This window comes from Mauremys mutica, chromosome 4 (assembly GCF_020497125.1).
Source record: "Mauremys mutica isolate MM-2020 ecotype Southern chromosome 4, ASM2049712v1, whole genome shotgun sequence".
Taxonomy (NCBI): Eukaryota; Metazoa; Chordata; order Testudines; family Geoemydidae; genus Mauremys; species Mauremys mutica.
Window position 1 is genome coordinate 117,197,310 of NC_059075.1, and position 23,102 is coordinate 117,220,411.

Consider the following 23,102-nt stretch of genomic DNA (forward strand, 5'->3'; position numbering starts at 1 on the left):
TTAAAACATCTGGACTCTTGTAACTCCAAACGGCTAAAGACAACACCCCCCCCAAACAGAGGGAAAAAGTTCCCTCCTAGGAGTTTCAAATTCTCTTCCCTGATTGGTCCTCAGGTCAGGTGCCCACCAGGTACTATGCTTTAACCCTTTACTAACTATTCATGACACTCCCCCTCAGTTCTTTGTTTGCCAGCTGGGCAAACACTGCTTGGCTTCCCACTGAGAGGTGGTTATTGGTTGCTAGGTACGAAAGCCTTGCTGATTGAGGTTGCCATTGCCCTCACAGATTCCCCATTGATATGGGGTCTACTTCAGCCAGTCCTCTTCCAATGACTTATTCAAGTTTCAGACAGGTAGGTGGCATTCACACCTATGTCTCTTAGCCTGCCCTGAGAGCAGACTGTCCTTTTTCACCCACTGGTAAGAATGCAGCACACCAGGGAAACTAAGACACACATAAGGGTCATACAAATATTACAGAAAATCCCACTTTGTCACAGTTGGTTAATAGGTTCCCATCTGATGAGTAATTTTTCCTTGCAGACTCTGTCATAATGAGCTATTCTCTCTTTCTTGTCACTATGACCTGAATAAATGCAATGTTTCTTCTCTTGCTGGAAGTCAGGGCCGGCCCACAACATTTTGGCACCTGAGGTGTGGAGCTCAAATGATGCCCCCATGCCCGTTCGCTTGGGCCAAAACTTTGAAAGGTCTCAATTCTGCCTTCTTCCTGTTCTACTCCTCTCATGGTACTGCTCTGCTACCTACCTCAATAAAGGAGAACTAACAACTTAAAATGCCTTGTTCAAAAATTTTAAGTAACACTTAACTTTCAAATGCCTGAACAGCAAATGTAACTTTTCTTGTCTGCATAGTAAACACTGGCATTTTTATCTGTTTGAATAATCAATGTGGTACTCTCCGGGCCTTCTTGGCTGCAAAGATTTGAACTGCTTCCTGAAGGTCCACAGTCTGGGCTAGCTCATGCTCTGTTGAGATGGTTGCAAGGCCGACCAGCCTCTCCTGTGTCATTGTGGAGAATAGATGTGTTTTTATTAACTTCAACTTGGAGAAGCTGCGTTCTCCACTGGCAACTGTGACAGGAAGTGTTAGAAGTATGTGCAGAGCAACAAAAGCAGTTGGAAAGAGTGTGGTCATCTTATTTGTGCATATTTTCCAGAACAGCCTTTGGAGTTGATCCTGCTGAAATGTATCTTGAAAGGACTTTCAGTTCATCACCTAAATCACTTGTCAACACTGTCTCTAGTGCCCTGCATTAAATATAATAGATGGAGAGATACCTATCTCATAGAACTGGAAGGGACCTTGAAAGATTGAGTTGAGCCCAGTCCCCTGCCTTCACTAGCAGAACCAAATACTGTCCCTAACAGTTTTTTTTCCTTTCCCCAGATCCCTAAATGGCCCCCTTAGGGATTGAGCTCACAACACTGGGTTTAGCAGGCCAATGCTCAAAGCACTGAGCTAACTCCTCTTCCACTTTTGGGAGTGATTCCTCATCCCTCATTGCCAGAGCAATGTAACAGTTCTTCATCACTATGGTCAGTGGGTTGGGAGCAGGAATGTAGCACTGCCAAAAGTAATCAGCAGCCAGTGTCCTCCCTGTGTCTGAGTTGTAACCTCCTCCTCCAGTGGTGCTACATCAACCCTTTCTAGGAGGACAGCTTCCTCAGCCTTGGAGGTCTCCTTATGAATACTTGTCATGTGCGTGTATGCTCCTTAGCTGAGACACTTCCTCTTGTAGCTCTTCCATCTGCTTCCTGAGAGATTTCACCAGCAGCCACATTTCACACTGGACAGTCTCCCCAGCTTGGCTTTCTATGAAAGGAAAACATTTAACTCTAGTCAGTTTGGTGTTGATGTGTCTTCCTTGATGGGCAGGACACAACCCCTTCTGTTGGAGACCAACCTCCATCTGGCAAGTGGACCTGTAGACATATTGAGAGATAATTTACTGCTTATGCATTGGACTCTTCTCCCACAACTGTCAAGCACCATTGACTGACTGACATCTCCATGTTTCCTTTCATCTGTTAAGATATTGGATGGCCATAAGAGATTTACAATGCAAACATTCAAATATTAAGTTACAATATGTGGAACAGATGTTATAAGTGAGATTATGTGATTTGCTGCATGCACTGATATCTAAACACATGATTATAATTCTAACAGTTTTAACAATACCAACAGAGAGATGAGCTAGGCAAATATACCTATATATACATGCCTAATGGAGCTTATTTTGGTCTATCTTTGAATAGTGGGGAAGAATAGGTTAAACCAGACCAGAAACTCTTAGATAACAGCCACACCTCCTGACAAAAAAAATACTTATTCCCCCTCCCCCCAATCTCCCATGTTGCTGGTATCCCAGCCCCTGGCTTAACAAGCTCCTTTCAGCTGAGGATGACCTCCTTTTTTGGGACAGGTTAAGCAAAGTTCTGCTCCCCTTTACTCATACAATAAAGACAACAACACTGGTAACAACATATCACTACCCCTGCATTCAGTACTAAAGTGATTTGTAACCCAACACCAGCCAAAGTTCATCACTTGGAGCTACACAGCTCCTGCCTACTGGATACCTATGCAGAGTAGGCCTGTTCCTGTAAATAGAGTTTGCTTCTGAAGTCTCTCATCCTCCCCAACTAGCTGTCAGGGGAGAGTTCATTCAGATCCTGCTTACAATTGTAACCCTTCTGCCCCTCTGAGTTGGCAGCAACAAGGGCTGGGTTCAGTATCCAAGGGTTCCGTTTCAATAACACAATGCAAAACCGGCTCGAGCCCCCATCCAGTGACCTGGGACAATTACATACCACCCCCCCCTGGGCGCCTCTAGGAGGCAATACTTCCCCACTCGCAAGCACGGAGTCCGAGTGTAGCAAAATCCTTTTAATAAAGGAGGGAAACAATGCGGCATCACCATTGGAGAAACACCCCAACCAGATTATAACACAAACCATAAGCAAAAAAACAATCCACCTCCAAGTACATTTGGCAATGTCCTTTCCCCCTTAGGGCTTTAAGTCCAATCACTCCAAAGTCCAACAACCCAAAAGTCTCTCTCTCTGGTCAGTGCCACCCCAGAGTTCAAAAGTTTATCTGCAGAGTTTTACTCCCCCAGCCTGGGTGGAAATGGGGGGGGCGCACACACAGGGTGTTAAGGGGCACCTTACGTGGGCCGGGGCCAACTGCTCCACCTCTCTGTGGTGTCCTGCTGCAGCCTTCACCATGACTGGCTCCACTCCACCAGCTGCGCCGCTCCTCCAGCCGACCCGTGAACCGCTCCACTCTGCTCACTGTTCCATGGGCTGCTCCACATGCTGCAAACTGCTCCGCTCTGTCAGCTGCTTAGCAATAGATCTTCAGGCTCCCCCACTAGTTAACAAAGCGCTCAGCTCAGCTGCCACGCATGCACACAAAGTCCCCAACCTCTCTCATATCCCTTGTCTAGCAAGTGCTACTTAATTGATGGTAAGACTCTCTGTCATAAAGCAGTCTCATAGTTCCTCATTCACATAATCAGGGTGACAACACCTTATTCCTCCTGCCCCAACAACAAATAAATTGGGGATCCCAAAGCTGTTAAAATAACCATCCCAGGCTACTGTGGGATATACTCGGTGGGGTGGGTGTGCCAATGCAAATAATTGAAATGCCAATGCAAATACCTGAAATTCCTTTCCACACTCCCCATAATTCACCACCAGATGTCAGGGTAGAGCTCATCCTGACTCTGCTTACACAATAATTCAAATGAATGAACTTTCTTCAGTGCTGCCTGGTGAGCGAAACATGAAATACTTTACTTGGCTAACAGCAGGTCAGATCAGGGATTTTTCTTGTTAAAGGACAGTCATGTCTCCGATTAGGAGCGAAGGAATTGGAGGAGGTGCAACTCTCTAGTGCTGCAGTTTTCGAGCTATGAGGTGGGCCTTCCAAGACAGGTGTAGGAATGTGTCAAGGGAAGCGTGACCTGCATGTGTGTGTGGGGGTATTTTTTGTATTTTTATTTTTTAAAAGCTCTGTAAACTCGGGGTGGCTGGGGCTCGTGCAGGTCTGTGCACACCCGAAAGGTGGAGATAAAGGGAACAGCCTGAACACCCGGGCTTGGACTCTCCTTCCCACCTGTCCTCCATCCTCAATCCTTCACCGACGGGCAGCCCGGGCTCAGGCTCTCCTTCCCTCACCTCCTCTACCTCATTAACTCAGAGGGAGGCAGGTGGGCTCAGGCTTGCCTCCCCAGCAATTCCTCACCTGTAGGTAGCGGGGCTCTGGCTGTCAGCCGTGGGATGGCAGCAGCAGCACAGAAGTAAGGGTGGCAATGGGGTGGTGACTGTGCTGTGAAAAGTGATATTCACATTGCCTCCCTTACTTCTGTGCTGCTGCGGGCATGGCACGGCCTTCAGAGCTGGGTGGCAATATATGTACTTGTGGGAGGGAAGGGTAAATGACTACAAACACAATGGAGGGGAACCTGATCAAATAAGTTTGAGAACCACAGCTCTAGTGAGTTCTCCATTGTCTCCTGAAGTGGAGCAGATCTGAGCCCAGGACTGTATCTGCTGTAATCTGTATCTACACACACAGATATCTAACCCGGAAAGGAGAAGATTGTTCTACCCTTTGCTCTAGTTCCCAGATGTCTCAGCAGCTCTGGGTGTGAGTGAAGGGAGGGAGGAAGAGCGAGCATGAGCCTACATGTAGGAACATCGAGTGCAGGTTGAGCCCACGGTATGGGGGATTGTATCCTGAGAGCTGTGATTCTGAAATGGATTTTGGAGTCATAGAGAACAAGCGACTCAGCATGAACCCCAATGTGATGCTGTGACAAAAAGGGCTAAAGCAGGGGTCTCAAACTCCCGGCCCACGGGCCATCTGCGGCCCGCGAGCCTCCCAAGTGTGCCCCATGGGGCTCCAGCAGTTTTGGGGTCAGGTCTCTCCCTTGGCCCCACCTGCTGCCCCCGGGCACTACCACCCAGGGGCCCCGGCAGCACAGCGGAGCTGATCGGCTTCATGCGCGCTCACTCCAGTGGCTGCTGGCCCCTCCCTGAAGCCCTGAGGTGGGGTGGGCTGTGCCTCCGTGTGCTGCCCCTGCCCTGAACGCCCCTGCGGCCAATGGGAAGCTGCGGGGCATAGGGTGACCAGACAGCAAATGTGAGAAATCGGGATGGGTGGGTAATAGAGTAATAAGAAAAAGACCCAAAAATTGGGACTGTCCCTATAAAATCAGGACATCCGGTCACCCTATGGGGGTGGTGCCGGGGGGCAGCAGCGTATGGAGGCCCCCCTGGCCCGGCCCGCCTCGGAACCACAGGTAAGTGCCACACTCCTGACCGCCTCCCAGAGCCTGCAATGCCACCCCCTCCTCACATACCCCCTCCCACCCCTAAACTCCCTCCCAGAGCCTGCACTCCCTCCCCACACACCCCCAGCCCCCAAACGCCCTCCCAGAGCCTGCACCCCTTCCCCCTTCTCTCCCTTCCAGAGCTTGCAACCCCACCCCCTCCTCTTGCACCCCCACCCCCTGGCCCAGCCCAGAGCCTGCACCCAGCACCCAAACTCCATCCCAGAGCCTGCACCCCATATCCCCTCCCCCACCCAAACTCTCTCCCAGAGCCTTAGGCAGGTGAGGGCCAGAGTTTTGGAGGGCAGGTTCTGGGCAGCATGAGGGACGTTATTGGCCTGCTGGGAGGATTTGAGGACTGGCACTGGCCCTAAGATAAATTGAATTTGAGACCCCTGGGCTAAAGGAATCCTTCTGAAGTGTGATGAGGAGATAGTGAGTAGGGGGTAGGGAAATGAATTTATCTCTCTGTACACAGGTGCTGGCTTCTAATTTTCCCCTAGGTGCTCAACCCCCACCCAGACACAGGTTCCCGCAGTCACTCCACCCCTCCCCCAACACCACCCCACCTCTTCCCGTCCCCACTCTACCCCTTCCCCCAAGTCCCCACCTCTTCCCACCCCACCCTGGGTCCTGCACTCACTCCACCCCTTCCCCCAAGTTCCCATCCCCACCTCACCTTTTCCCACCTTCTCTGCCGAGCGTGCCCCATTTCTGCTCCTCCCCCTCCTTCCCAGCACCTCCTACATGCCGCTGAACTGCTGTTCCATGGTGCACAGGAGGCACTGGGAGGAAGGGGGAGGAGTTGATCAGCAGGACTGGAGGTGGGTGGGTGGGAGTAGGGGGTTGGGCGGGGAGCTTGGGGAGGGGTGGAGTGAGTGAGTAATTTTTCTCCGTGGGTGCTCCAGCTCTGGAGCTCCCGCCATGGAGTCGGTGCCTATATCTGTGTATATGGTGTTGGTAATTGGTGAGACCAATACTGGAATACTGAGTCCAGTTCTAGTGTCCACATCTTACAATGACAGTGAAAAATTGGAGAGCCACAGTTCTGTTTGAGGGCTGGAGAAAAATGCCTCACAGTGAGATAGAAAGAGCTATGGGATTACAAATCCCACCCTGCTCCTGCAGAGACTGTGACTGAAGAGAGAAGGGGGGCTGCAGGGCCCAGACCTTTGGCTTCTCCTGTTCCCCACAGGAGCTTCTCTTTGCACTTCTCCATTTCTTGTCTGAAACCTGCTGGAGAATCATGATGCTGCAAGTTAAGGGGTCGTCTCCATGGGGAAGTTGCGCAAGTTTAACTTAAATGAGCTTTTACAAAGGAAGGATGGTGCAGGGTCAACACGCTGGCCTGGATATTGGGCACCTGGTTTAAATTCTCTTCTCTGCAAGAGACTCCCTGTATGACCTCAGGCAAGTCACTTAGTTGCTCTGTACCTCAGTTGCCACATCTGTAAAAAAGGGATAACAGCACTGCCCTACATCAAAGGGGGGTTGAGAGGAGAAATACATAAAAATATTGAGTTGCTCAGATACTGTGTTGACCTGCTAACATTTGCAAACAAAAATAGATATTTACATATATTTGCATAAATCTACATAGATTGTCATATTGCCTGTTTTCCCTGTTCACACCCACTTAGTTCATTCCTTCCATCCATCCAACTGAGCATTTATTGCACAGCCAGTTTCATTCCATCCTGTTCTTCCACTCACCCGCTCATTACACACAAACTCTCCAGACACCACTTACTGCACCACTCACCCCAGTTCATTCCGCACTGAGTGCACAGACACTGGACACAGACAGAGCCACTCACTGTGCACACCCACCCACCCACTCTATAACCATCTGTGACCCCTGCACACCCCCATTCATGCTCCATTCAGTGCACACATCACCTCACTCATTTCATGCACCTATCACCTGATACACATCACTCCCATTCATCCTGTGCACACTTCCCATCACCTCCAGGTGCTTCTACTGCTCTACCAAACAAACCCCCAACCTACATAGAAGTGAGAGAGCACAGCCAGAAGCCTGGCCCTTTATAAGGAGACCCCTGGAGAAGGAGGGGTTTCCATGTGTTCAGTGCAAGTCTTATCCTTCCCTGTGAGCACCCCAGCCCCTGGCTCCCACCTCTACCCCTGTCTCTCAATTCCCTGGGCAATAAACTGCCACAGGCCCAGTCCCCCATGCAGCCCATGGGCTCCCCCCCCCAGTATCTGGTCTCCCAAGTTTAATGCCTGGTTCCCCTGTCTCTGGCCAGAAAATTTCCTAGTCCAGTGCCCGTTTATACCCCCAACCAAGGGGTCATTCAGTCTGGTTCCCCCCAAACCCTGCACCTCCACTTTCCCTGAACTCCTAGCTCCCTGCTCCACCCCCTCTGGTGTGGGCTGGACTTTGCCAGTGAGGCCCCCAGTATCCTCAACCCCCTCACCTGAGGTGATAGAGACTCCCAAACCCAGACCCACTCTGTGTGTGTTATATCCTTGGGGGCAGCCGGTTCAGGAAGAAGTCACTTGAGGCCAGACAGCAGACAGCTAACAAAACTACCATTTTATATACAGGCACAGCACTCACCCAACCGGCCGAAGCTGGCTGGGCTATCCCCTAATAATCTAACTCAGTTGCCATAGGAACAAAAACCATGACAACCAAATACACAACATATTCCTCCCCCCTTAATAAGAACATCCCCTAAATAAAACACACACTAGACTAGAGAAGGAGGGTAGACTGCCTCCATTCCCGGCTAAACCCTGGGGATTATTTTGCCCCATAACCGTGGGTACACCCTAGCTAAAGATCCAGCCGATGAGGAGGTCTTCTGTCTCTAGGTGGATTACGGCAAACTTCTGGTGTTGTTGCACCCGACAGTACCATGGGCTCAGGGTCCGCAGCACGAACAGGTGAGGAGGTGGTATCAGCTCGTGCTGGGCAAAGGGGTATCTCAGCTGCCGGCGGTGTCTCACCAGAAGATCCAGCCGATGAGGAGGTCTTCTGTCTCTAGGTGATTTGTGATTCGGTGTCTCACCAGAAGAGGTGAAGTCAGACCACTCAACTGCAGATGTGTCCTGAGGACTGGCATGACCTGGCAACAGCTGATCTACATGTCGCCACCAGGTAAGATTCTCTGCAGTCCGGACTGTGTAGGAAACAGGTCCTGTTTGAGTGATGATTGTGGCAGGGACCCATTTAGCTCTGGAAGTATAATTCCGAGCCAAAACTGGCTGTCCCAGGCTAAAGGTTCGGTCTTTTGCTCTGGGTGCCCGTCTGATGACTTGATATTGCTGCTGATGTTGCACAATGTGTCGGGGTTCAGAAGGTTTCAGCAGATCAAAGCAAATGCGCAGCTGTCTTCCCATCATTAGAAAGGCCGGGGATGCCTGGGTCATAGCATGAGGTGTGTTTCTGTAGGAAAGTAAGAAGGTATCCAGACGCTTTTGAATGGAGTGTTTTCCCCTTGCTGATTTCAAAGCATGTTTCATTGTCTGCACAAATCTTTCAGCTAATCCGTTGGTGGATGGATGATATGGTGCTGACGTGATGTGGTGTATCCCATTATCCTTCATAAAATTTTGAAACTCCTGAGAGACGAACTGCAGTCCGTTGTCGCTCACAAGTTGTTCTGGCAGACTAAAACGACTAAAGAGTCCTTGTAGTTTTTGGATAGTACTCTCTGCAATAGTGGACTGCATTATAGAGACTTCTGGCCATTTAGAATTGGCATCTACTGCCACCAAGAATGTGCTTCCTTCAAGGGGGCCAGCGAAGTCAACGTGAATACATTGCCATGGGTTTTCAGGCCAGTCCCATGGGTGTAGGGGTGCCCACTGGGGTGCATTCCTCACACCCTGACATGACATACAAACTTTTGCCTTCTCTTCAATAGCACTGTCCAATCCAGGCCACCAAAAATAGCTTCGTGCAATTTCCTTCATGCTCACTATTCCACAGTGACCGGAATGTAGCTATTCTAACATCTGTGATCTCAGTGGTGGTGGAATAATTATACGTCTCCCCCACAACAAACAACCAGATTGGACTGATAACTCCGTCCTCCTGGACATGTAGGTAACAAGGTCAGGTGAAACCGGAGAGGTTCCTTGAGATTTTCCATGCATCACCAGGTCCATGACTTGGGACAATACTGGGTCAATAAGAGTTGCCTTCTTTATCTGAGTAGTAGTGATGGGTGTATTGTCTACCTGTTCAAAGTAGAAGATTTCCTTTTGGGCACTATCTTGATGTTTGACCGGCAAAGGCAACCTTGAGAGGCCATCTGCATTGCCGTGCAGAGTGGATTTCTGATATTTGATTTCATATGTGTGTGCTGAAAGTAACAATGCCCAACGTTGCATACGACTAGCAGCTAATGGGGGAATGCCTGCGTAGGGTCCAAAAATTGACGTCAGAGGTCGATGGTCTGTGAGAAGAGTAAACTTTCGCCCAAACAGGTACTGATGAAACTTCCGAATTCCAAAAACAATTCCTAATGCCTCACGTTTAATTTGGGCGTAGTTAGTTTCTGCTTTGCTTAGAATGAGTGAAGCAAAAGCAATAGGTCTCCCTTTTCCCGAAGGCATAATGTGTGACACGACTACTCCCACTCCATAAGGGGAGGCACCGCAGGCCAATTGTAGGGGTAAGGATGGATCAAAGTGCGTTAGAACTTCAGAATTTAGCAATGAATCCTTAGCTTTGTTAAATGCAACATCACAGGCTTCAGTCCACTTCCAGGCCTTGTTCTACCCAAGGAGCTCATGAAGTGGTTTTAGTAGTGTGGCTAACTGTGAGATGAACTTTCCATAATAATTCAGGAGTCCTAGAAACGAGTGCAGCTGGCTTACATTTCGAGGTGGGGGAGCCTCCACAATAGCTTTAACTTTTGCAGGGGCCTTATGAAGACCTGTAGAATCAATGATGTGTCCCAAATATTCAACAGAGGGCTTGAAGAATTCACACTTGTCTTTGCGTACTCGTAGGCCATACTCTTCCAGTCTTTGTAGGGTAGCCTCTAAATTCTTTAAGTGATCCTCTTCATTTCTTCCAGTGACCAGGATATCATCCAGATAACACTGAACTCCTGACAAGCCACACAAGATCTGGTCCATAGCCCTCTGGAACAGGGCGGGAGTAGACGTTATTCTGAAGGGTAGACGACAGTATTGATAAAGCCCCTTATGAGTCACAATAGTCAACAGCTCTTGGGACTTTTCATCGACGTGCATCTGTAAATATGCTTGACTCAGATCAATCTTACTGAACTTTTGTTCCCCAGCCAGGCCTGCGAAGAGGTCATCGATGCGGGGAAGCGGGTATTGCTCTGCACACAACACTGGGTTGACAGTGACTTTAAAATCACCGCAAATCCGGAGAGAGCCATCTTTCTTCACTATTGGAATGATAGGAGTGGCCCATGAGCTATGGGTAACTGGTATTAGGACTCCATTGGTGACCAGGCGCTCCAGGTCTGCTTCAACTTTTGGCCTGATGGCATATGGCACAGTTCGGGCTTTCAGATATTTTGGTGGACTGTCAGGTTTAATGTTCAATGTCACAGTGATTCCCTTCATACTTCCCAAATCATCTCCAAAAACAGCAGTATGTTTCCTTAGTATAGGGGTTAGACTGGTTTCTTCTTTAGTCATCCGGTACACTTCTGCCCAGTTCAGTTGAATCTTCCCAAGCCAAGACCTACCCATTAAGGCTGGGTAGTTACCTCTCACCACAAACAGTGGCAATTTAGCAGCCTGTCCATTGAGCTGCACCTTAACATCAATAGTGCCCAACATGGGCACATCATCTCCCGTATACGTCTTCAGAACAGTTTTTGTTGCCTTAAGCGGAAGATGCTGTAGCTTTTCTTTATACACAGTCTCGGAGACCAGCGAGACGGCTGCACCGGTGTCCAGTTCCATGCGTATAGGTTTGCCATCCAACAACGGGGTTACCCAGTATTTATGTGAACCCACTGCCAAAGACAAAACATGCAGTAGCACTTCTCTTGCGATGAGGTGTCACTTTGATCATCCTGGGTCTGCTCTAGGGTATGCAGTGTTCCTCTTTTTGTCAGCCAGACCACAGTCCTCTTTTTCTTTTGTTTACAGGCACACTCAATGTGTCCCTTTTTGCCACAGTGTCGACACACCAGGTCCTTACACCAGCATTCTGATGCCTGGTGACCCAGCTTACCACAGTGGTAACATTCTTGACTCTGCACAGTTTTGTGGGTCGGTTATTGTGACACTTTTTGCACCCTAGGGGATGCACTGATGTATTGCACCTCCCTTGTAGCCAGTTCCATGGAGATAGCAATATCAACAGCCTTCTGTAAGGTAAACTGAGCCTCTGTCAGTAGGCGCTTCCGTATAGCTTCACTGCAGAGGCCACACACTAACCTGTCACGCAAGGCATCATTTAACATCTCCTTAAATTCACAGTGTTCTGCTAGCTTTTTTAAAATGGCTACAAATTGTACAACTGTTTCATCTTCCTTTTGGTCTCTTTTGTGGAACCTATATCTTTCAGCAATTACCAGTGGTTTGGGGGAAAAATGGGACCCCAGGATTTCCACAATGTCACTGTAAGATTTAGTCTCAGGCTTAATGGGGTGTAGTAAGCTGCGTAGCAGGGAGTAGGTTTTAGCCCCTACAACACTTAAGAATATTGGCACCTTCTTCGCTTCTGTAATGTCATTTGCAATACCAAAAAGCTCAAAACGCTCAGTATACACATGCCACTGCTCTATATTCTCATCAAAAGGTTCCAGTGGCCTGGTCAGAGTAGCCATGATTTTTAGTTTCACTCTCACAATCAGTGCAAATAAGCAGGTTTTTTGTTTGTTTGTTCTTTACCTTGACTTCTACTTCCTTCTGTTACTGGAGCAGCACAGGAATCCCATCCATCGTCGCCACTTGTTATATCCTTGGAGGCAGCCGGTTTAGGAAGAAATCACTTGAGGCCAGAGAGCAGACAGCTAACAAAACTACCATTTTATTTACAGGCACAGCACTCACCCAACCGGTGGAAGCTGGCTGGGCTATCCCCTAATAATCTCAGTTGCCATAGGAACAAAAACCATGACAACCAAATACACAATACTGTGGTGTGTGCCTCTGACTCCTCTCAGTCCTCCCATCTGCCATCTCCTGGCTCTGACCCATGGCTCTCATGTGCCTGTGACACCTCATGTATCTCTGCTGCCCCCTCCCCACCCCATGTGTCTGCACAGCCCTGTGCTGAGGGAGGTATGGAGCAGCACTGCCCCAGGGCGAGGTCAGGGAGGAATCCTGGGTTTGTAGACTGACCACAGCACCGTTGCCCCCTTCAGTGTGTGTTCCACACCCCTGTGTGCCAGTCCCTCTCTGCAGGATTGTGCCTCAGCCCCACTCTCCTGTTTCCTGCCCCCATGGGGTAATGTGGAGGGAGTAGTCTCTGCACTGGCCTGAGCACAGGGATTGCAATTGTGCCTGGCCCTTACACAGCTCAGGCAAATCACAGGCTGCTGCTGAGAGCGGTAGTACCTGCCAGTCCTCCTCTCCCCTTGTAACCCAAACCACAACCCCCCCTGTACCTAGTGACGAGGGGCTGAAGTGAAAGCAAGGCCTGGAGCCAGCAAGCACCCAGCACACACGCCGCTGAGTCGAGCCACCCAAAAGGCAAAAGGAAAAATCAGGACCCAAATGCAGCAGCCTTTCAAGCTTTCCGTAGCTCTGTGCTCTGGTGCAGACAAGAGGATTGTGCATCTAAGAACCAATCACATTGGGGGGGGGGTAAAAAAAAGCCCCCAAACAACAACAAAGCAGAAGCCACCCCCGCCCCTCAAAAAGAAAGCCCCCAAACACACAGCAGGTTGTGCCCCTCCCCCTCAGTGCTCCTGTGTAATAGCCAGGCTCAACTGAACTCCATGGCGACAGGGCAGCACTGAGGTGAGTGAAGGGTTAACATGGTAAATGCCTTTCTCTGAGTTTCACTTTCACAGCTGTTTCCTTGCTCAGTACAGACTCTGCAGGGTGAGGAGAGAGGGAGCCAGCGCTGCAGGTTCTGGGTCCTGGGCTCTTCTTGTCTCTGTATTTGTGGGTCTAAATAGTGAGAAAACGGAGGCAGAGAATGGAAGCTGGCTCCCAAGTTCTGTCCGGACTCTCCCTGTCTCACAGTAAGTGCATCACGCTCTGTGTTCCTATAACTCAACTCAGTACAGCTTTGTACGGGTCAGTGGGGAATTAGCTCGTCCTGCCTGGCCTCTGTCATCGCAAATGTCTGGCTGCAGTAAAGAAGAATCTTTGGTCTGAATTCTCTAACTTCCTGCTTCCCCCACATCCCTGCATGTGACAGAGACTAGGGGGCTGCTGTGCCCCCTCTGCCTGGATTAGCCCTGCTCTGAGCACTGCTGTTCTGTGATGTGGCAGCAGGAAGTGAGTTACAGTATGTCTACACAGCAAAAAACAAACAAAAAACCCCACAGGCTGGCCCCAGTCAGCTGACTCTGGCTTGTGGGACTTGGGCTCCGGGCTGAAAAACTGCTGTATTAGATGTTCGGGTTGGAGCCTGGGTGTAGGGCTCTGCAAGGTGGGAGGTCCGAGACAGTGGTTTCCCCAGGAATTGAAATGGGGGGGGGGGTGTCAGGACTGATGAGATATATAAAAGAGATATGAATAAAATAAATGTTTTGTTAGGATAATGCAAATTTAACATAAGGATAATGCAAGTTACACCAAAACACATAACAGATCTAGATTACTTTTGAAAAGTAAGCCATCATGGGATAAGAGGGAAATCCTCTCATGGATCAGTAACTGGTTAAAAGATGGGAAACAAAGGGTAGGAATAAATTATCAGTTTTCGGAATGGAGAGAGATAAATAGTGGTATCCTTGAGGGGTTGGTACTGGGACCATTACTGTTCAACATATTCATAAATGATCTGGAAAAATGGGTAAACAGTGAGGTGGCAAAATTTGCAGATGATACAAAACTATTCAAGATAGTTAAGTCCCAGGCAGACTGCAAAGAGTTACAAAGGGATCTCACAAAACTGGGTGACTGGGCAACAAAAATGGCAGATGAAATTCAATGTTGATAAATGCAAAGTAATGCACATTGGAAAACAATCTCAACTATACATACAAAATGAAGGAGTCTGAATTAGCTGTTAACACTCACGAAAAAGATCTTGGCGTCATTGTGGATAGTTCTCTGAAAACATCCACTCAATGTGCAGGGGCAGTCAATGATTCCCAACATTCTGTTTGCTTTTTTAAAAAGAACAGGAGTATTTGTGGCACCTTAGAGACTAACAAATTTATTTGAGCATAAGCCACAGGTGTTTAATTACAGTGTAGACATACCCTTAGTGACTTGGATGCTATTCTCAGGTCTCCCTGAAGTGGCCTTGTGCAAGCTGTCACTTATCAAAGTCTATGTCTACACTGCACGGTTACCCAAGTGATTGGCACCCGCATCTGAGCATTTGGGTTAGCCTAGCCTGGGAGTGAGCATCACCACAGTAAAGTCCTACCTGTGTTACCATGTTCTCACTGTTTCTGCTCTCACCCGTGTGCATCTGGAGGGATATCCCAGGGCTCTCTGTGTAGACACTCTACGATTCTTTCCTAGTCAGTTGTGGGAGAACTTATTTGTCCTCTAGGGGATCTGTGGGAAGGGTGTTGGAGGAATATCATCACTCAAGTGATTTTTGCCAGCACCCTCATGAGAAAGTGGATGGGTTCCAGCCTGTCTTAAAGCAGAGCCTGGATTCCATCCTCAGAGCTGGGTGAGCTCGCCTGGCCTTAGAGCACCTCCAAGGCGAGGTCAAAGGTTTTATTGGGTGGATGATGGGATGGGGGATGTTAAGGCTCAAACCTAGGTAAGAGCTTGGGTGAACTGTGCAGCACAGACGTTCCCTAACTGACAAAGGATAGTGACCTCCAAGGTATGAGAGCTTGGCTTAGAATAAGGGTTAGAAAGGCAGGGACCACTCTAGCCAAAGATAAACAAGGCAGCTGCCTACAGTGGCAGATTCTGCCTGGGGTGGCTGGGTCAAACCTGAGTGACTCTGCAACCCTGTGCGGCAGGTTGCAGGGCTGCTCACTCAGATGTCACTAGGTCACCCTCTCTCATGGCCACACCTGAGCAAGTCATGCTGCAACCTGGTGTTTGTCCCCCACCCTGCCTTCTATCATAACCATGGAGCCATCAGAAGGCTCCCCACACCCCTTTGATTGGTTAAGAACCTCTATTGTAGGATGGGGGCAGCATACTGAATAGTTTTCCTACGGTGGCAGAGTGTCCAAGCGAACTCTGTATAAAGAGTGTAGAAATATTAGCAGTAAGTGAAAGAGCTGGGATTGGAACTCATAGTTTTTAGTCTTGCAGTTCAGTGTACTTTTCATGAGGCTACAGAACTTTAGGTGGGAAAAGTGTCTCTCATTTTGCTTCCCCAAACTGTGGGAAGGCGGCAGCTTTTCATGTCACAAAAATGAACTAAAGCTGGGGCCAAAATCACACTACTCACAATAAATGAATGAGTTAAAAACTCTAGTTGGTTTCTCCCTCCCAGCCCGTTACTGTAAAGTGCTAGTTTTTCATTCTGAAAGAGGCCATGGTGGGGAGAGGGTTCCTGTTTTTCTTACCACTTCCCCAGCAAAAATCTTCCTTGTGACACTTCTGACAAATGGGCTCCCAGGTTTTCACTTTTAAAAATAAGACCAATGAGAACAGAAGGCTGTGTGCAAACCGGGGGTGGTACCTGGCTACCTGTAGGCCCACCAGTTATTCTGGACACCTGCTGTCACTGCATAATTAAACCTTAGCTTAAATTTAAGTGTGTTTTTAACCATCTGGGATGGGGCAAGGCTAGTTCTAATAAAAACTGTTTTCAAAATGTCAGGAAATGCAGGGGCAGTTTGCAAAAGTGAAACTATGCTCTGATCATAGCAGATTGCAGAGAACAGCTGTCCTCCATTTCTGGATGGAAAAAAAAACATCTGAAACTCAGTCTAAACAAGCTCTCTCCAGTGCCTCAATGTGAGTCCAGGATGCATGATATTTTTAGTGAGCTAAGATCATATTACAGTCAATTGAATTCTATGGAGAAAGACAGATTCTTCAGTGCAGATAGACAAAGGAAGACATGGGTATGGCAAGTTCTCTGCTCCCTCCTGGGAATGGAAGGCGTATGTTTTCAGGTTTATATATTTGTATAGTTTGTTTATATATTTGTATTACAGACAGAAGGGAGAATAACAGATTCCATTTGCTCTGGTTCCAAAATGTCTTGAAAGATCTCTGGAGCTGTGTTAGAATAAGGCCTTGGCTACACTTGAGAGTTACAGCGCTGGTGGTGGCTTTACAGTGCTGTAACTCACTCACCGTCCACACTGGCAAGGCACATACAGCACTATATCTCCCTGGCTACAGTGCTGGTTGTACTCCACCTCGACGAGAGGAATAAAGAGAATAGTGCTGCTGCTGCAGCCAGTGTAAACAGGGAATAATCCTACTACGCTGTAACTGACCTCCGGAACCATCCCATAATCCTTTTAAGTAAAGATAACTCTCTTTGTATTGTTGTGATTCCTCTCTTTGTTTTGTTGTGAACTTGGGGCTCCCGGAGCTGCTTATCAAAAAAACAAACATAGCTATTGTTTGCTGTGAATGAGCAAACAGGCAGGAGGCTCCCTTTGGAATGTCCACAGCTAGTGTTTGCTGGAAGGGAGGGGCTTGAGGAGAGAAGCAGCACAGCGCGCAGGAGGGAGGGGGCGGTCCATTTTGGGGAGGCTGCATATCTGGTCTGTGAGGAAAAAAACAAAGAGGGTTATTTGCTTTCGGTGGGTGAGAGGGTCGGAACTTGCAAGGCAGCTCCTGACAGAGTGTCGGCTCCAAAAAATCCACGCTCTCTCTCCTGCACACTCCACCCCACCCTTTTGAAAAGCATGTTGCAGCCACTTGAATGCTGGGATAGCTGCCCATAATGCATCGCTCCTAATGCCGCTGCAGATGCTGCAAATGTGGCCAGGACAGTGTGCTGGTAGCTGTCAATGTGGACAGACTGCAGCGCTTTCCCTACTCAGCTGTACGAAGACAGGTTTAACTGCCAGCGCTGTACAGCTGCAAGTGTAGCCATACCCTAAGTAAAAGAAAGTAACTGGGGTGGGGCTGAGGGGGTAGGAGCTGTAATGGTATGAAGTGTGAAATGTTCCTCTCTGCTTCCCCAAGTGAAGGCACAATTAAACCAGACATCCCAGCCCTAGGAGTGAAGAAAGGAGGAGTGCTTGCATATTTCGTCTTCCTCTTCCTTCCCTCCACTCCCTTGAAAGCCCTTCTGTGCAGGTCTGGCTCCAATGAGCTGGAGTGGGAGCAGTCATGAGTGATGAGAGAAATAGCCCAACTCTCTGATATTCTCCAAACCTACTAGGCAGCTGGAACTCCTCTCTTTTTAAAGAATGTTTGTAGGAACTGGGGGTGGCAATAGAATGTATATATAAATTTTGCCCTAGTAAAGACTGCAGGATTAGGATTAGTAACAGGATTAGCTACCTAGTTTGTTCTTTTAGCTTTGTGTTTTGAAGATGAAGTAGTTAATGTTTAGGGTGGCCTGATTTGCAAGATTATCTCTACAGTTTTCTCTTAGCATCTGTGATAAGCCAGTCTCCACATTCCACTGCATTAAAGATTGTGCATTTGAGACTTGGTAGGGTTAGTAAAATGTTTCCTATAATGCTTACAAGATGGCAGCTGTAATGTCACAAAATAAACCTTGTCATATTTTGCTTCAGTATATTGAGAGGGAAAAAAAGGAAACTTTCTTCCTACAATTTAAAATTCCTCATCAAGAAATGTTACCAAAAGGAAAATAAGTAGAATGTGTCTATTTTATTTTTACTAGAAGCAGAAAATTCTGAAAGTTCCCATAACCAGTCTTTCCTGCATTTTCTTTGTGAGTGCAGCAGATACTATGCCAAACACTGATGAGTGTTTATAATGTCAGATTATTCTGTCCTTACCACTTTCCTTGTTTTGTACAGTTACACTGCCAGTTTTCCCAGGGAATATTTTAAGGCATTTGTATAATATTTAAGAAAAATAAAAACCACTCACATGCACAAATTACTACAAATCTAAGACTGGAAGAAACTAAAATTTGTGGAAATTCATATTGCCCCGTAAGTGGGCCATCAGTTTACTGTGGATGAATGAGCTCCATTCCATTTCCAACATTTATCTGTGTTCATTAAATCATAAAACCACTTCTCTCTGAAGAGTTTTCCACAATATACTTTGGTAGTTCTCACATTCAGGAAGGTTTTCCTGGGGTTCAATCTGTATTTTCCTACTTAATTTCAGCCCATTACTCCTAGCTGTATTCTTCTGGGCCAGCCTAAACAAACCCTCTCTTTGGAGTATTCCTTTCTGATACAGTATTTCTAGAGCGTGATCATATTCTTGTTTAGTTCAGGTTTAGTCATGCTTTACATATTCTTGTGTTCAGCTGAGTTCCAGTTGTCATGGTATTCAAAGGGGTGTCAAAGACATATGTTTGCCATGTCTCTGTTTCACTTCTAACCAGGGATTATTGGAGCACAATAATGCTCCAGATATGCCTTCTTTACCTAGCCATATGTCCTATTTTGGGGCTGGGGTGGTGGAATAGAGCCCTGTCCTGAGAAACTCACCTGGCCAGGGCAATCCTGAGATGGCCACCTATGCTGGTTTTACATTGCCCATAAAAATCATAGGGTTGGGGCAGGGGCGGCTCTAGAAAATAGGCTGCCCCAAGCAGCGCGGTGTGCTGCGCCGCCCTTCCTCGGTCCCGCGGCGGGTCCCCTCTTCCCGCGGCTCCGGTTGAGCTCCCGCGGCAGGTCCACCGGAGCCCCGGGACGAGCGGACCTCCCGCGGGCACGGCTGCGGACGGTTCGCGGGTCCGGCGGCTCCGCTTGAGCTGCCGCAGTCATGCCTGCGGGAGGTCCAGCCGAGCCGCGGGACGAGCGCCCCCTCCGCAGTCATGCCTGCGGCAGGTCCGCTCGTCCGCGGCTCCGGTGGACCTCCCGCAGGCATGACTGCGGCAGGTCCACCGGCCCAGCCTGCCGCCCCCCGAGATTTGGCCGCCCTAGGCAACAGCTTGGTTTGCTGGTGCCTAGAGCCGCCCCTGGGTTGGGGACAGGACCTCATCTAGGCCAACCCCCTGCTCAAAGCAGGACCAATTCCCAGATTTTTACCCCAGTTCACCAAATGGCCCCCTCAGGGATTGAGCTCACAAGCCTGGGTTTAAGCAGGCCAATGCTCAAACCACTGAGCTATCCCCCTGTATCAAGTTCCACAGCAAATTCCCAATCCCCATGGAAATGATGGATTCACCAGCTCTTACAGTCTTCAGTATTGTGTGCCATTCTGGAAGATCTACTTTAAACAAATGCAAGCTTTGGTCTCAATACAGGGGAAACTGCATGAAATTCAATGGCCTCTGTTATACAGGAGGTCAAACAAGATGAAGTAAGTAATGGTCCTTTCTGGACTGAAAATCTCTGAATCTGTGTGTGGTTCAGTTTTCTCACCACTTTTCTTAACTGTTAACGGTCCCTGTTGTATCATTTACTACTTTCTCATTTTGATTCTGGCTTCTTTGTACTGGTGGTTGAAATGTGGATTGTTTTGTACCTCTGTGCAGAATTCTGTTTAAGGGCAAAAATGCCTAAGCAGCCTCTGCCTGCTCTGGGCAGTGCTATTGTTGTGAGGTTGCAGCCCCTGTATGGCCATGTAGCCAGAGAGAGTTTGTGACTCGCGGGGAAGCTTGATGTAAAAAAGCTCTGTGGGTTCAGGAGGAAGCCAGGCAAAGACAGAAAACCAGCAAGGGGGGCTGGTTTGGCCATGTGTGATGTTATCTGGTTAAAATATGACCATGTAGATCATGGTTACTACCACTGTTATATAAATGCAACAAAGCTTATACAAAGTGTGTCAAGCAAGGTGTCTATGGAAAGGTTATGATTTTCTCAATATGATTATGCTATTTGTTTGCATGTATCATTTTTGTATCTGAAGTTATGAGTATTGGCTCTATACCTGTATTTCTCACATGTTTGCTTCCGGGTATCACCCACAAGTTATTTAGCCTGCACATCTCAAAGGGACTATTCAAGTTAAATAGCTTATTAAAGAACATTTATCTCACAGTCGACCATGGCAGATGCCTAGCTACACTTAATGGAATTTCGTGAGAACAGCTAGTGTATGGGTAATGGCTTCTGCTGTGACTGAACAAAATCATGCATGGACATGTGACTTGCCCATGTGACCCCAAACACCATCTTGTTCCCCGTCATTTTCTACAGTGAGAACAACTGGATTCCCTTCACTTGGCAGGGGCACTGCAAGCATCTCCATTTTTCCTCTTTCCTGCTCAAACCTCTGGACTATGAACTTATACTAATGGGAGCATTCTAACCAAGGGACTAAGGACCTTCCAATGATTTGGAAGCAACCAGAGACTTGATTTAAGCCAGAAGTTTATTCCATCACTGCTATAAGCCTGATCCAAGAACATTGCAAATATTGTATGTATATTGACCTGAGTATCTGGCTGGTCCTTTGGGATCAGAATAACCCTTTTGTTTGATTAAATTGGTTTTAAATAACCACTCACCATTTAGTCAAGTGATTTTGACAGTGATACAAGGACTGGAATATCTAAGGAGGCTGCTTTTCTGACTTCTTGTTAGCCAGTGTGGTGAAACAGAAGTTTACTTTTATTGCTGGTTTGGTATATTTTATGGAAGAATAACCACCAGTTTTGGGGTGTATCTGTCCTATTTCTCAGCAGTTTGTCCAAAATTTGGTATTCTCAGTTGTAACTGAGCCACGGTGACACCCTGTTCTAAGGGAGAAGCTGGGACTGTGATTGGCTGCAGCTGTCTGAGGAGGCGTAGCAGAAGAAGTCTGTAGGAGAAGTTTGAAGTAGCCCCAGGTCCCGTAAAGCAGAACAGGTTGGAGTTTGAGGATGGGCAGCTGCTCCATAACACGTGGTCCCACAGCTGGAGCCTGAAGCAGAGGGAGCGCTTAGGCACCAACTGGAAGTGCAACCGAGGGCTGAAGAACTTTGCCTTTATGCCAGGGCTCACAGTACCCGTGCAATCAAGGTGTGTAGGTCTTGAGGAACCCTGTATAGGAAGTGTTATGGTTTGTGGAAGTTGTGTGGTGAAGAATTGCCCCTCTCATAAGGGGGCTGTGGAAGCCTGAGTGTTTATGGGAACCCATGGAAGGCTTGAGCCTGGAGGGCTTGAGCCTGGAGCACTGACAGCACTGATGTGGAGCATGTGTGTTATGAGAGGAGATGGAGCACTTGTAAATCAGGAAGAAGAGGAAGCAACGTGCTGGGGAAAGGGCTGCTGCAGGCAGCCACAGGAGGAAGTACTACAGAGATCTTGGAGCAGCGATGAGAAGAGGAAAGGGGAGGTTGGTGGCAGCTGTCCTGCAAATGAGTTAATGTGCGACATTCTGCTGCATATGGCAGAGTGTGAGATGGAAGGAAAATGTGTGTTTCACTCAAGATGGATGATTCTAGGAAGGCAGGTGTAATTAGTAATTGTAGAGAGACCAGTACTAATGATCTTTCAAAGAAAAATAAAGCATTCTATATATTCAGATCCATCCAAACACTAATTTCAGAGTGGGACTGTATGTGATCATCACTGTGTTACTAAAAGCAATGGAAGTGTTACCTGACACAGATCCTTGATGACTCCATAGCAAGAATGATCTGGTGCAAAATCATCCCCTGAGGTAGAAATCCATGTGTGAAAAACAGTTAGTGGATAATAAAATCTTGTGTAACATCCACTCCTTCACCATTTCTCTTGGTTCTGATTTAGCCTAGAAGTTGGGAAAGTAGATCTTATTACACAGCACCACCCTTGATTTCTGGTTAAACAGATGGTACCAGGTGGTGCTTATGCACAACTCTAATTTATAAAATTTGCAAAAGAACTTAGGGTTTGTGGCCAGTAGGAATATGGATGGAGGGCTTTACATGTACCAAATATCCCCTGCTCCCTGTAACTCTAAATATAATATTTTCTTTTCCTCCTTTAAAAAAATTATTGCCCTGCTTCTAATACTAAAAGGGTAATAAAATGCACAAAATACCATAATCAATATTGCAGCAACTTGTATAGAAGCACACAGCCTGCAACACCTTATATAGTATGAAGTGCATAGTAAATTCATATAATAGCAGGCCATAAACCAGTGTTCACTTTTCCAAAATGACCTATGAAATGTGTAACTGGGAAACCTTAAGAGGTTTAGAGTCTAAGAATGTGGACACTTAATGCAACCTACAGAGGCTCCCACGACCATCTTCATGACATCCTGCTTATCCCAGGGAGGAGGGATAGCTCAGTGGTTTGAGCACTGGCCTGCTAAACCCAGAATTGTGAATTCAATCCTTGAGGGGGCCACTTAGGGATCTGGGGCAAAAATTGGTCCTGCTAGTGAAGGCAGGGGGCTGGACTTGATGACCTTTCAAGGTCCCTTCCAGTTCTAGGAGATTGGTATATCTCCAATTATTACCTTTTTTTTACCATTATCTTCTGGGATTTTGGGGGCAGAAGTTGCTTGCTACCCACTGTCTTCTGGTGCCCTTAGAAGATAGCAGGCCTACAGCCTCTATTAAGGGTATTTCTTCTCTCATCTACCAATAGGCTCCCTTGGGCTCACCCACAGACCAGATATA

General features: G+C 47.7%; 1 protein-coding gene across 2 annotated transcripts in view; it reads left to right on the forward strand.

Moving 5' to 3' along the window:
- Positions 1 to 13,396: 13,396 nt before the first annotated feature.
- Positions 13,397 to 23,102, forward strand: part of LOC123368703 (NACHT, LRR and PYD domains-containing protein 12-like) — a 135,219-nt gene continuing 125,513 nt past the window's right edge. The window contains exon 1 of one of the 2 annotated variants that reach the window (XM_045013747.1): positions 13,397 to 13,530. Coding sequence is in view for 1 of the 2 variants with exons in the window: in XM_045013746.1 (XP_044869681.1) it covers positions 13,485 to 13,530 (46 nt within the window). In the remaining variant the exon portion in view is untranslated. The remainder of the gene's footprint in view (positions 13,531 to 23,102) is intronic. The other variant, XM_045013746.1, reaches the window with a different exon arrangement.